The following is a 12,123-nucleotide window of genomic DNA, read 5'->3' as shown; positions in this document are numbered from 1 at the left end:
TTATTTTATTTTATTTTATTTTATTTTATTTTATTTTATTTTATTTTTGACACAGGGTCTTACTAAGGAGCCCTGGGTGTATAGTTCTAGGCTGTCCTGGATCTCAGAGACCTGCCTGCATCCTGACTGCTGAGACTAAAGACGTGTGCCACCATACCTGGTCCTACTTCTTTTATTTTGTGTTATTACAAATCATTTTACTCTTTGGCTATCCTTAAAAACAACAACAACAGCGACAACCTGCATGTAGTGGTAGTGCACACCTTTAACCTCAGCACTCCGGAGGCAGAGGCAGGTGGATTTCTGAATTCTAGGCCACCCTGGTCTACAGAGTGAGTTCCAGGACAGCCAGGGCTACACAGAGAATCGTGTCTCAAACAAACAAAAGACCACTGATCTGACCAAATATTTACTAAGTTTATTTTTATGGTCAAGGTCAATTGAAGATGACTTTTAGGGTCTGAGTAGGAGCCCTTGCTCCTTTAGTCAGTCATCTACCCATCATGTTGTGGGATGTATCAGGGTCTTGCTGACCAGGTGGCTTCCCCCAGAGTGTTGAAGGCATTTCATTCTGTGGTTACCCTTAATTTCAGAGTCTGTACTCCTGAGAGAGTAAACCCAGGGTCTCCATGGCTCTCTCTGGCCAGGAGGATGAGGACTGGTGGCTTGTCACACGTCAGGACCCTTTGAGAGGCATCCTGTTGTTTCCTGGAATGTAGCTGATTTGGGATTAAGCATGGGCCAAAGAATTGGCTGCTGTCTTAGCCCCTGTACCCTTATTGGTGGTGGCCTCCAAGTATGGTTATTGAACATTCAGAAGGTCACTTACACCAGTATTTAAGAACTAACAGTGCTTTCAAACTTAGCTGTTGATAACACTTAGATAAAGTGTGACAAGTACATTTCCAAATAAACCTTAACTCTGTGAAGACTCAGTTTCCTAACTCAAAGCTAAGTGGAGACCCTGGGCAGTGATCTTGATAAAACAGCAAGCCTTTGTTCTCTAAGCCCCTTTTATCTTTTTTTTTGCAAGCCCATACTATTTTTCCTAATAAAACAACTTTATATTTCAATGAAAACAGGAAAGTGTAGCTTAAACACAGAGAATATGTACTTTGTCTTCAATACATAACAGCTGCAAATGCAAACCAAACAGTCATGAAGATAATTTTAATAATTTTTTTAAAAATTTATTTATTTTATGAATGTGAGTACACAGTTGCTATGATCAGAAACAACAGAAGAGGGCATCAGATCCCATTACAGATGGTTGTGAGCCACCATGTGGTTGCTGGGAATTGAACTCAGGACCTCTGGAAGAGCAATCAGTGCTCTTAACTACTGAGCCATCTCTCCAGCCCAATTTTTTTTTTTTTTAAAGATTTATTTATTTATTATATATGAATACACTGTAGCTGTCTTCAGACACACCAGAAGAGGGCACCAGATCTCATTACAGATGGTTGTGAGCCACCATGTGGTTGCTGGGATTTGAACTCAGGACCTCTGGAAGTGCAGTCAGTGCTCTTAACAACTGAGCCATCTCTCCAGCCCAATTTTAATAATTTATTTAACTTTATTTTATGTGCATTAGTGTGAGGGTGTCAGATCCCTTGGAACTGATGCTACAGACAGATGTGTGCTGCCATGTAGGTGCTTGGAATTGAACCTGGGTCCTTTGGATGAGCAGACAGTAATAATAATAATAATAATAATAATAATAATAATTAATATCGGCCGGGCGGTGGTGGCGCACGCCTTTAATCCCAGCACTTGGGAGGCAGAGGCAGGTGGATTTCTGAGTTCGAGGCCAGCCTGGTCTACAGAGTGAGTTCCAGGATAGCCAGGGCTATACAGGGAAACCCTGTCTCGAAAAACCAAAAAAAAAAAAAAAAAAAAAAAAAAAATAATAATTAATATCATCTAGCCACTCGTGGTGGGGCACAGTTTTAATCCTAGTACTTGGGAGGCAGAGTCAGACAGATCTCTGTGAGTTTGAGGCCAGCCTTGTCTACACAGTGAATTCTAGGACAGCTGGGGCTATTCTGAGACAACCTTATCTCAATTTTTATTTTTTTTTTAGAAAAATAACAAGCCCTTAGAAACTGATTTTGTTAAGAAAGTCTTTACCTCTTATTTGAGTTATTTTTTTTTTACTATTGTTGTTATTTTTGAGACAGAGTTTCTCTGTGTAGCCTTAGCTGACCTGGAACTTGCTTTGTAGACCATGTTGGCCTCGAACTCACAGAGATCCTCCTAAAGGCATGGGCCACCATGCCTGGCTTCATTTGAATGCCTAAGGTAGCCAAAGCAGCATAAAGCCACGGGGGATGCTCTTCCTTTGTGTCTGTCCTTTGGTTAATCATTTCTTACTTCTGTAGGTGAGCATATTAATTGCTCAATCTAAAAGCACAGAGACAGGTGACCAGTCTCAATTCCAGAATTCAGGGAACAGCAGAGACTGAAAAGATCAACCCCAAGGGAGGTTGTGTCTCCATTTGGGTGAGGCTGCAGGTTGAAGCAGAAGTCACCATGTCCTGAGGGGTAGTTTATTTCTCCCCATCAATAAGGACTTCATGGGTCATTTTGTGGAACTAGACAATGACCAAGCAAACAACATTCTAAGAATGTCTGATTACGTATACATTTTGTCTTCGGTTTTAGAGTTTCAGTCACACTATGGACCCCTGGCTTTTGAAACCTCAAAGTGCACACACCTCCCCTAACAAAGTCAAAGCTCTTAATCCTTCTGTCTTAGGGTTTTACTGCTGTGAACAGACACCATGACCAAGGCAACTCTTATAAAGGACAACATTTAATTGGGACTGGCTTAAAGGTTCAGAGGTTCAGTCCATTATCATCAAGGCAGGAGTATGACAGTATCCAGGCAGGCATGGTGCAGGAGGGAGGAGCTGAGAGTTCTACATCTTCATCTTCTACTAGGAGAAGACTGGCTCCCATGTGGTTAGGAGGAGGTTCTCATTGACCACCCATTTAGTGACACACTTCCTCCAACAAGGCCACACCTTCTAATACTGCCACTCCCTGGGCCAAGCACATACAAACCATCACAGCTTCCCAAACAATCCCACTCACAGGTAATTTAGCATTCGCATGTGTGAGCCTGAGCATTCACGTGTGTAAGCCTGAGCATTCACGTGTGTAAGCCTGAGCATTCACGTGTGTAAGCCTGAGCACTCACGTGTGTAAGCTGATAAAGGCCATTCTCATTTCTAATCATAAACCAGTTCAGTGCCATGTACAGTAGCAGGTGGAGAAATGAGTCAACAGGTAAGAATCTGCTTTTTTGAGACAGGGTTTCTTCTCTGTGTGGCCCTGGCTGTCCTCAATTTGCCTTGTAGACCAAGCTAGCTTCACAGAGATCTGCCTGACTCTGCCTCCCCAGTGCCTTCGTGAGCATCAGAAACACACTTGCTGTATATACTTACATACAGGCCAAGCACTCAGAAAGTAACACAACAGACAGACCCAAGATGTAGATTATTTTGATATGTATGAGTGTTTTGCCTGCATGCATGTATGTATATACACCACATACATTTCTGATGTCTACAGAGGCCCAAAGAAAGTGTCAGATCCCCTGGGACTGGAATTGCAGACAGTTACGAGCTGCCAGTAGGTACTAGGAATTAAACCTGGGTCCTCTACAAGAGCAACAAGTGCTCTTAACTGATGAGCCATCTCTTCAGCCACAATAAATAAATCTAAAAAGAAGACGGAAACAAAACCTAGAAACCAATGCCCATTTCTTTTATTCTTTTCTCTCTTTCTTTCCTTCTTTCTTTTGTTTTTATCTTTTTTTTTCTTTTTTTGAGATAGTGTCTCTTTATGTAACTCTGCCTGTCTTGGATCTCACTATATAGGCCAGGCTAGCCTTGAACTCAGGAGATCTTCCTGGCTCTGCCTTTTGAGTGCATGCCACCATGCCTGCCTCAGTGCCACACCCACTTCAGTGCCCTTTTCTGACGTGCAATGATGACTCAGTGAAAAACACCTGGTGATGACTCAGCCAAAGGCCAACTGTCTTCAGTAAAATTCAAACTATGACTAAACACAAAGGGGGAAAAAAAAAAACAGGCATGATGGTGCACACCTTTAATCCCTCCACTCAAGAGGCAGAGGCAGGCAGATATCTGAGTTTGAAGCCAGCCTGGTCTACAGAGTGAGTTCCAGGACAGCCAGAAATATATAGGGAAACTGTGTCTCAGAAAGCCAAATAAATAAATAAGTAAATAAACACAGCCAAGCATAACCAAGGCAAACCATGACCCAGTAAAAAGCACATCATGACTGAACAACAACAAGATCAAACATGGCTCAGTCCCCCCCAAAATCAAACCATGACTCAGCAAAACTAGCCAAACTAATCCAGTAAAGTCCACATTGAGACTCAGCAAAATCACCAACAATGGCTTAGTTGAATTGCTAATCATGACTGCACACTGGCTGTTTTAGGATTACAGAGTTAGGATCGGGGTCAGGGTTAGGAATAGAGTAAGGTACTTGCCTAGCATGCTTGAGGCCCCAGGTTCAATCTCCAGTTCTGCAAAAAAATTAAAAAATACAAACTAGAAGCCATCACCTCTAGGGCTCCCCAGTCACATGAACCCGGCCTATCATCAGCCCACTTGTCATGGAGGACGAGGCCCTTCAGGATGGGCCAGTAAGACCAGGCCCCTGGGATGCCAAGACCAGACATTCCGCTCGGTTGTGACCGCACTGTGATTGGCCCCCCTGTCTTAGAATGAGTCCGACGTCTTCAGCTGGGTGATCCGAAGAGAGTTCCAGGAGTTGCACCACCTGGTGGATGAAGAGAAAGCCCGCTGCCTGGAGGGGCTAGAGGGCCATACACGTGGCCTGGTGGCCTCCCTGGACATGCAGCTGGAGCAGGCTCAGGGTACTCAAGAACGACTGGCCCAGGCTGAGCAGGTGCTGGAACAGTTTGGGAACGAGAGTCACCATGAGTTCATCCGGGTGAGTGGTCAAGAGCATGGTCCCCAGCTTTTTCCTCAACAATGCAGTTTGGACACAGTAGTAACCCCCTGTCCCTCTCTTTCTTCCAGAAGTTCCACTCCATGGCCTCCAGGTAACAACCTCAACTGAAGCTGCTGGAGAGAGGTCAGCCGGCGTGCCCAGTGGCTGGGGCACAGGCATCTCATCCCCATGGTTCCTTCCTGTGGTCTAGCCCTAAGCTGCTCCCCATGTGTGTCTGTCACTGAGCACAAGGAAAAGAATGGTAGTCAAGCGCCTGCCGTCAGGGTTCTCACAGACTAATAGTGTAGACTGGTCCCACCCCTGTGGTAGGTATGGCAACAGATACTGCCTCAAGCTATGCGGACACTGTGGAGGGAGGTGATGGCCAGGGACTGGTGCAATAGCTGAGAAGGCCACAGTGTGCATGCAGGCAGAGAAATGAGAGTGAGGCGGTGTGCACAGCACAGAATGTGATGAAGTCCATCCGTGGAGTCAACTATTACATGTGAGGAAGGGAGGGGGGAGATGCACCAGGCAAGGAAAACCAGAATGAGGGGGGAGAGTGCTGGAAAGTTAGTGTGTGCTGGGAAAACTCATCAGTTCCTGAGCCTACCCTGTCCACGTGTGGCTCCTTGCTTTCTTTCTTCCTAATTCTATTTTTTTAAAGATATATTTATTTTATTTATATGAGTACACTGTCACTTTCTTTAGACATACCAGAAGAGGGCATCGGATCCCATTGCAGATGGTTGTGAGCCACCATGTGGTTGCTGGGAATTGAACTCAGGACCTCTGGAAGAGTAGTCAGTGCTCTTAACCACTGAGCCACCTCTCCAGCCCTCTTCCTAATTCTTATTTTATGTGTATGAGTGTTTTGCCTGCATGTATGTCAGTGTGAAGTACCCACAGAAGCCAGAAAACAGCATTGGGTTCCCAGGAACTGGAGTTACAGATGGTTGTGAGCTGCCACGTGGGTGCTGGGTATCGAACCTGGGTCTTCTAGAAGAGCAGCCAGTGTTCTTAACCACTCAGCCAGCCACCTCTCTAGTTTTCTTCATGTGTTGGTGTGCATGCACATTTATGGGTGTGGGGGCCAGAGGACAGCCCTGGCAGTTGTCCACCTTGAGTTTTTAGTTTTTTGTTTTTGTTTTTTTGAGATGGGGTGTCTCACTAGTCTGGGGCTAACCAAGCAGGCTAGGCTGGCCGGTCAGAGAGCCCCAGGGATTTGTCTGCCTCTGCCTTCCCAACATTTACTGCACTGCCACCCTTGGCTCTTCTAGATTTATCCTTTTATGCTATGTGATGTTTTGCATACATGTATGTCTGTGTACCAATTGTGTGCTCCGTGAGTGAAGAGGTCAGAAGAGGGAGGTGGATTCCGGAAACTGGAGTTGCAAACATTGTGTATGGTGGCAACCAAACCCAGGTCTTCTGCAAGAGCAACAAGTGCTCTTACCAGTGAGCCATCCCTTTAGCTGCCATGACTGGTGGGTTCTGGGGATTGAACTCAGGTCTTCATTCTTGCCAGGCAGGCAATTGTTGTTACCCATGGAGCTGCCTCCCAGCCTGCCCTCCTGGGTTTTTTTAGTCTTGGGGACAACACATCTAGAGAGCACAGATGGAAATGAACAGACAATTTACCTTGCTCAGCTGGGAGCAGAATCAGGTCACCTGATGCCACATTCTCTTCTAGTGGGTCTCAGGTGTCAGCACGCGTGAGAAACACCCTGCAGGCTGGCTAACACACATTATACAGCTTCCCCAGGGCAATCGGTTTCTCATAAGCAGATCTGGGGCAGGGCCTACAGATCTGCATCTCTAACAAGTTCCCAGGAAAGCTAGACTTGCTTCCCCAGAGCCGTGTCTGTGAACGCCTGTTGTATCAGTAACCTTGCCTTACTGAGACCACATTACCTGATGCAAAGGACTCAAGGCAAGAAAGGTTTATTGTGATTTCAGATGGCTATCAGTCCACTATGGCCAGGAAAGTATGACAGCATTCATGACTTGTTCACGTGCTGGCAGACAGGAAGTAGAGAGATAAGGCTGAAGCCAATAGTGGGGATAACCTTCAAAGACCTACTATATGACCTGTTTCCACCAGCCAGGCCCCACCTCTTTCTAAAGAGTTCTACCGGCTGGGACCACCCTTCAGAACATGAGCCTGTGGAAGATACTTCCGATTCTAACCCTAACTGCAGTTGCAGCGTCCCTACCGTGTCCCCCATAGCATGGTTCGAGTGAATGGAGGGAGGAGATGTTCATAGACACACAGACAGAAAAGCTGGGGTCAGGTGGGACATGCACACTCTGAGGCAGCGGCATCAACTACCCAGCAACCTGGGATCCTGGCATGCTTATTATGTGCAGTGTGGGGGTGGGGCAGGAGTTAGCAGGAGGTGTCTGGTCCAGCAGTCTCAAACACCTGGAAGCTGCAGTTTTTACACACACGAGTCGATCTCTTGTAAACACTCCGACTTTTATACGCTGTCAGTATTTGCACTGGAACGAGAGGAAGGCTTTGGCATCCCTTTGAGCCACCCTGGGCATCACTCCAGGGGGGGGGCAGAGGGGGAGGTTTTACCATTCCAGGGGTCTGAGACATTGAGGTCCTTGACCTAGGCCACACCCAAGTCAACAACTGCATCCCCTCAAGAGGTCATCTGCACTTTTCACGGTTACTCGGGGCTTCCTTGTCTCCCAGGCAATCCCAATTCCAGGAAGCTGGCATGTTCTCCAGGAAGGAGGTCTGAGGAGAGGAAAGGGTGGTATCATGCACGTGTGGCCTGAGTGGTGAATTTAGTCTTGAGGACCCCCACATGAGGAGGAGGGTGAGAGGTGCCCTTGATGCAGGGCTCCCCAACCACTGGAACCCGTTCACACAGGGCAGAGGTCCAGCAGGCTCGGCCTTTGGAAGGCGTCTTCAGCCCGATCTCCTTCAAGCCAGCTCTCCACCAGGCTGACATCAAACTGACCGTGTGGAAGAGACTCTTCCGGAAGGTCCTGCCCGGTGAGGCTTCAAACTGTTATCTTCCCAATTCATCAACGGTACCAAGAAGCACAGAGAGAACTTAGAGGGCGCCTGCCTGGGGGAGGGGATGTAGGAGTGGCTGTCCAGGCAGTACACCTGCTCCCTAGCAGAACTCCTTCACGGTGGCCATGACCCATCCATCCACTCGTCCATCTCATCCACTTACTCCTATCCCATCCATCTTTCCTCCCTTCCGTCCACACAGCCCTATGGCTGCCCCCTCCAGGTCCTGGGGACACCGAGTCAGCACAGTTCCCCATGCTTGAGGACTCAGAGCTTGTCATCACCTCCTGGGTGGGGTCTGCAGCGTCTCTGTGAGCCAACCACAGGCCTCTTTCTCTTCTAGCTCCAGAATGTCTCAAGCTGGACCCGGCTACTGCCCACCCTCTCCTGGAGCTCTCTAAGGGCAACACAGTGGTGCACTGTGGCCTCCTTTCCCAGCGACGAGCCAGCCAACCAGAGCGCTTTGACTACAGCACCTGTGTCCTGGCTAGCAAGGGCTTCTCCTGGGGTCGCCACTACTGGGAAGTGGTGGTGGGGAGCAAGAGTGACTGGCGCTTGGGGGTCATCAAGGGCACAGCCAGCCGCAAAGGCAAGGTCAACAAGTCCCCAGAGCACGGTGTGTGGCTAATTGGCCTGAAAGAGGGCCGGGTGTATGAGGCTTTTGGCTGCCCACGGCTGCCACTGCCCGTGGCTGGCCACCCCCATCGCATCGGTGTCTACCTACACTATGAGCAGGGTGAGCTCACGTTCTTTGATGCTGACCGTCCTGACGACCTGAGGACACTCTACACTTTCCAGGCTGACTTCCAGGGCAAGCTGTACCCTATCCTGGACACATGTTGGCATGAGAGGGGCAGCAACTCACTGCCCATGGTACTGCCCCCACCCAGTGGGCCGGGCCACCTCACACTCACACAGGTATAGGCTGTCCTGGTACTGTCTGCCCGTTGGTCTGTCCTGCTAGGCACAGGGATTTGAGGGGTTCTGCTGGGTCTGTTTGGACTGCTTGAGAAGATTCTTCACGCCTGCGTGTCCCTGGAACATTTATATCACCACCTAGTGGTATGCATGCTGCTTTGCGCCTTACCAGGTCCTGTATCCACTCAACTTATGAAGCAGCCCTGTGCTTCCCACCGCTTCCAGCAGAGGGCAGAAACATTCTCTCACACATTTAATCTTTATCACTGGGACCTTCCAGCCTCTATTAAGAACAATAAATTTGACATTTTCCCAGTAATTATTACTACTACTATTGTAATATTTATCTTTATCTAGGCGTATGCTTGGGGGGTGCTGTGGCCACAGCGGTGTTATGAAATATAAGGCAGTAGAATGTGGCTGTGGTGGGAGTAAGGAGGTGCCTGGCAGGCGCTGCCAAGGTGTCCCCTTGAGGAATCACGCCGAGCGGCAGGTCTAGTATAACGTTTCTTGAGAAAGGGAAGGGAGCGGGGACTTGGAAAGGGGTGGAGGGGCCTTGGAAAGAAGAGGGGCCAGGCCAGGGACACGTGGGGACAGAGAGAGTGAAAGGAGAGGGGGCTTGGGTAGTGACTAACAGTCCTCTTATATGAAGCTGATGCCACTGTACCTGGCAAGCGGCACAGGTGGAGGCCGATGACGCAAGCTGTTGCTAGGTTGCTATTGGACAGAACCTAGCAGAAGTGTCTGTAAGCTAACAGTCAGAAGCTATGGGATCCCTTGGAGGTGGCATTACAAAAGGTTTTGACTGCTTAACATGTCTGGGAATTGTGTGTGCTCTTAACAGCTGACCAACCTTTCTTAGACCCAGCTACTATTATTTTGATACAGTCTCATGTAGCCCATGTTGGCCTGAATTAGCTAGCGGAAGATTACTTCTAATCTTTCTTTAAAAAAAAAAAAAAACAAAAACAACTTATTTATGTATATGAGTACACAGTCGCTCTCTTCAGACACGCCAGAAGAGGGCATCAGACCCCATTGCAGATGGTTGTGCGCCACCATGTGGTTGCTGGAAATTGAACTCAGGACCTCTGGAAGAGCAGTCAGTGCTCTTAACCACTGAGCCATCTCTCCAGTCTCCCCAGACTCTTTCTTGATCCTCCTGCCTCTACCTCTTGAGTGCTGGGATACAGGACTGTGCCATTATGCCTGGTTTATGCAGTGGAAGGGCTGGAACCAAATGCTTTCTGCCTGTTAGACAAGCCCTCTATAGATTGAGTTACATCACCAGCCTCCTCCTCCTCCTCTTCATCAGTGTTGAGAATTGATCCCAGGATTAGCACTTGCTAAGCAAGTGCTCTATTTCTAGGGACAATGTCTGTCTGCCCTATTAAAAACACACTTTTTAGCCCTGGCTGTCCTGGAACTCGAACTCAGAAATCCACCTGCCTCTCCCTCCCAAGTGCTGGGATTAAAGGCGTGCGCCACCACTGCCCGGCTAAAAACACACTCTAAACACTCTTAAACACACACACACACACGAGAGAGAGAGAGAGAGAGAGAGAGAGAGAGAGAGAGAGAGAGAGAGAGAGAGAGAGAGGCAGACAGACTAGTCTATTTTTTTTTCCAACGCTAGGAATAGTATCCCATATACCCACATTTACTAGGTGGGTGTTCAGCAACTCCAAGCACACTTTACTGGATTTAAGGCAGGGGCTCTTCCACTGAGCCACACCCCCAGTCTCTCAGTGGAGGATTCTGGGCAGGGACTTTATTACTGAGCCTTTCATCCCGTCATTGGGAGAGACAGGACTGCTAGGAGAGTATGCGGTACCTTCTGAGTTTGAGGCTTAAAAAAAACTTTGAAAACTACAAAATAACTACCCTAAATTATACAAAGAAAGTAGAATGACTTTTTTTTTCTCCCTTTTTTTGGTCTTTTGAGACAAGACCTTACTTATTATGTGGCTCTGGCTGACCTGGAACTATGTAGACCTAGCTGGCCTCGAACTCGCAGAGATCCTTCTGCTTCTGTTTCCCCGCGTTCTAGGATTAAAGGCGTGGGCCAGCACGCCCGGCTTTAGAACCTAAAGATTAATTTTTGGATGCTGAAAATGGGAAGCAGCTACCTTCTCTGGAGTCTAACGAAGGCTCGAGCCCTTTGACTCCGGAAATCCGGTTGTACAAGTGGTTGCGGCGGCCGTGAAGCCAGGCCGAGCTTTGCGACAGTGTCGTAAAGCCTTTTCCGAAGGGGGAACATGGGGCTCTACGCCGCTGCCGCGGCTGTGCTGGCCGGCGTAGAAAGCCGCCAAGGCTCCCTCAAGGGGCTGGTGTATTCCAGCAACTTCCAGGTAGTGAGGCCGGGTGCTGGAAGGGAGGGCTGGGGAGCGGGGCCTGGCCGGGCGGGGTGCGAGGCGAGGCCCGCGTTGGGTGCAGCGGGTCTTCCGTCTGCCACGCAGAACCTGAAGCAGTTGTACGCGCTGGTGTGCGAGACGCAGCGCTACTCCGCCGTGCTGGACGCCGTGATCGCCAGCGCCGGGCTCCTCCGCGCCGAGAAGAAGCTGAGGCCGCACCTCGCCAAGGTGAGCAGCGGCCGGAGGATGTCACCCGTGCCTAGCCCATGCACCTCTCTCTGGGGTCCCAATTGAGCTGGGACAGATGTGACTTCCCTTGGAGCATTGCGTGAAGGGTTAAGTAGGACGAAGTCGCAAACTAGCCCTAGCTGAGGCTACCTACCGGAAAGGGTGATGGTGGCAAGGAAGGTTGGGGTCCAGAGCTCTGCTGAGCAGGTGGGAGGAAAGCTACAGGCACGGGGCAGGACACCGACTTTACGTGCGGAATCTGCTCTCGTCTATTTGCCCGCCTGCCTGAATGTCGGTCATTTTGTAATGGTGGAGATTGGACCCAGAGTCTCCAACAAGCTGTAGAAGAGGTCTCCCACTGAGCCACGCCCCCAGCCCCTCACTGGGGGATTCTAGGCAGGAACTCTACCACTGAGCCACGCCCCCAGCCCCTCACTGGGGGATTCTAGGCAGGGGCTCTCCCACTGAGCCACGCCCCCAGCCCCTCACTGGGGGATTCTAGGCAGGGGCTCTACCACTGAGCCACGCCCCCAGCCCCTCACTGGGCGATTCTAGGCAGGGGCTCTACCACTGAGCCACGCCCCCAGCCCCCTC

The 12,123-nt window shown here is 49.2% G+C and overlaps 2 protein-coding genes across 4 annotated transcripts in view; both read left to right on the top strand.

The window, feature by feature from the left end:
* Trim50 (tripartite motif containing 50) overlaps window positions 1-8,953 on the top strand; it is a 15,436-nt gene extending 6,483 nt beyond the window's left edge. Inside the window, exons 3-6 of one of the 2 annotated variants that reach the window (XM_028766242.1) lie at window positions 4,765-4,995; window positions 5,088-5,107; window positions 7,881-8,005; window positions 8,373-8,953. In XM_028766242.1, coding sequence (XP_028622075.1) covers window positions 4,765-4,995; window positions 5,088-5,107; window positions 7,881-8,005; window positions 8,373-8,953 — 957 coding nt within the window. Of the gene's footprint in view, window positions 1-4,764; window positions 4,996-5,084; window positions 5,108-7,880; window positions 8,006-8,372 lie in introns of both variants that reach the window. The other variant, XM_028766241.1, reaches the window with a different exon arrangement.
* A 2,221-nt stretch (window positions 8,954-11,174) lies between these two features.
* Window positions 11,175-12,123, top strand: part of Nsun5 (NOP2/Sun RNA methyltransferase 5) — a 7,403-nt gene continuing 6,454 nt past the window's right edge. For both annotated transcript variants that reach the window (XM_028765902.1, XM_028765903.1), the window contains exons 1-2: window positions 11,175-11,298; window positions 11,407-11,529. In XM_028765902.1, the coding sequence (XP_028621735.1) occupies window positions 11,206-11,298; window positions 11,407-11,529 (216 nt within the window). In that variant the 5' untranslated portion in view covers window positions 11,175-11,205. The remainder of the gene's footprint in view (window positions 11,299-11,406; window positions 11,530-12,123) is intronic.

This window comes from Grammomys surdaster, unplaced genomic scaffold (genome assembly GCF_004785775.1).
Source record: "Grammomys surdaster isolate TR1022 unplaced genomic scaffold, NIH_TR_1.0 166, whole genome shotgun sequence".
Taxonomy (NCBI): domain Eukaryota; kingdom Metazoa; phylum Chordata; class Mammalia; order Rodentia; family Muridae; genus Grammomys; species Grammomys surdaster.
This window is presented reverse-complemented; position numbering and strand designations above follow the sequence as displayed.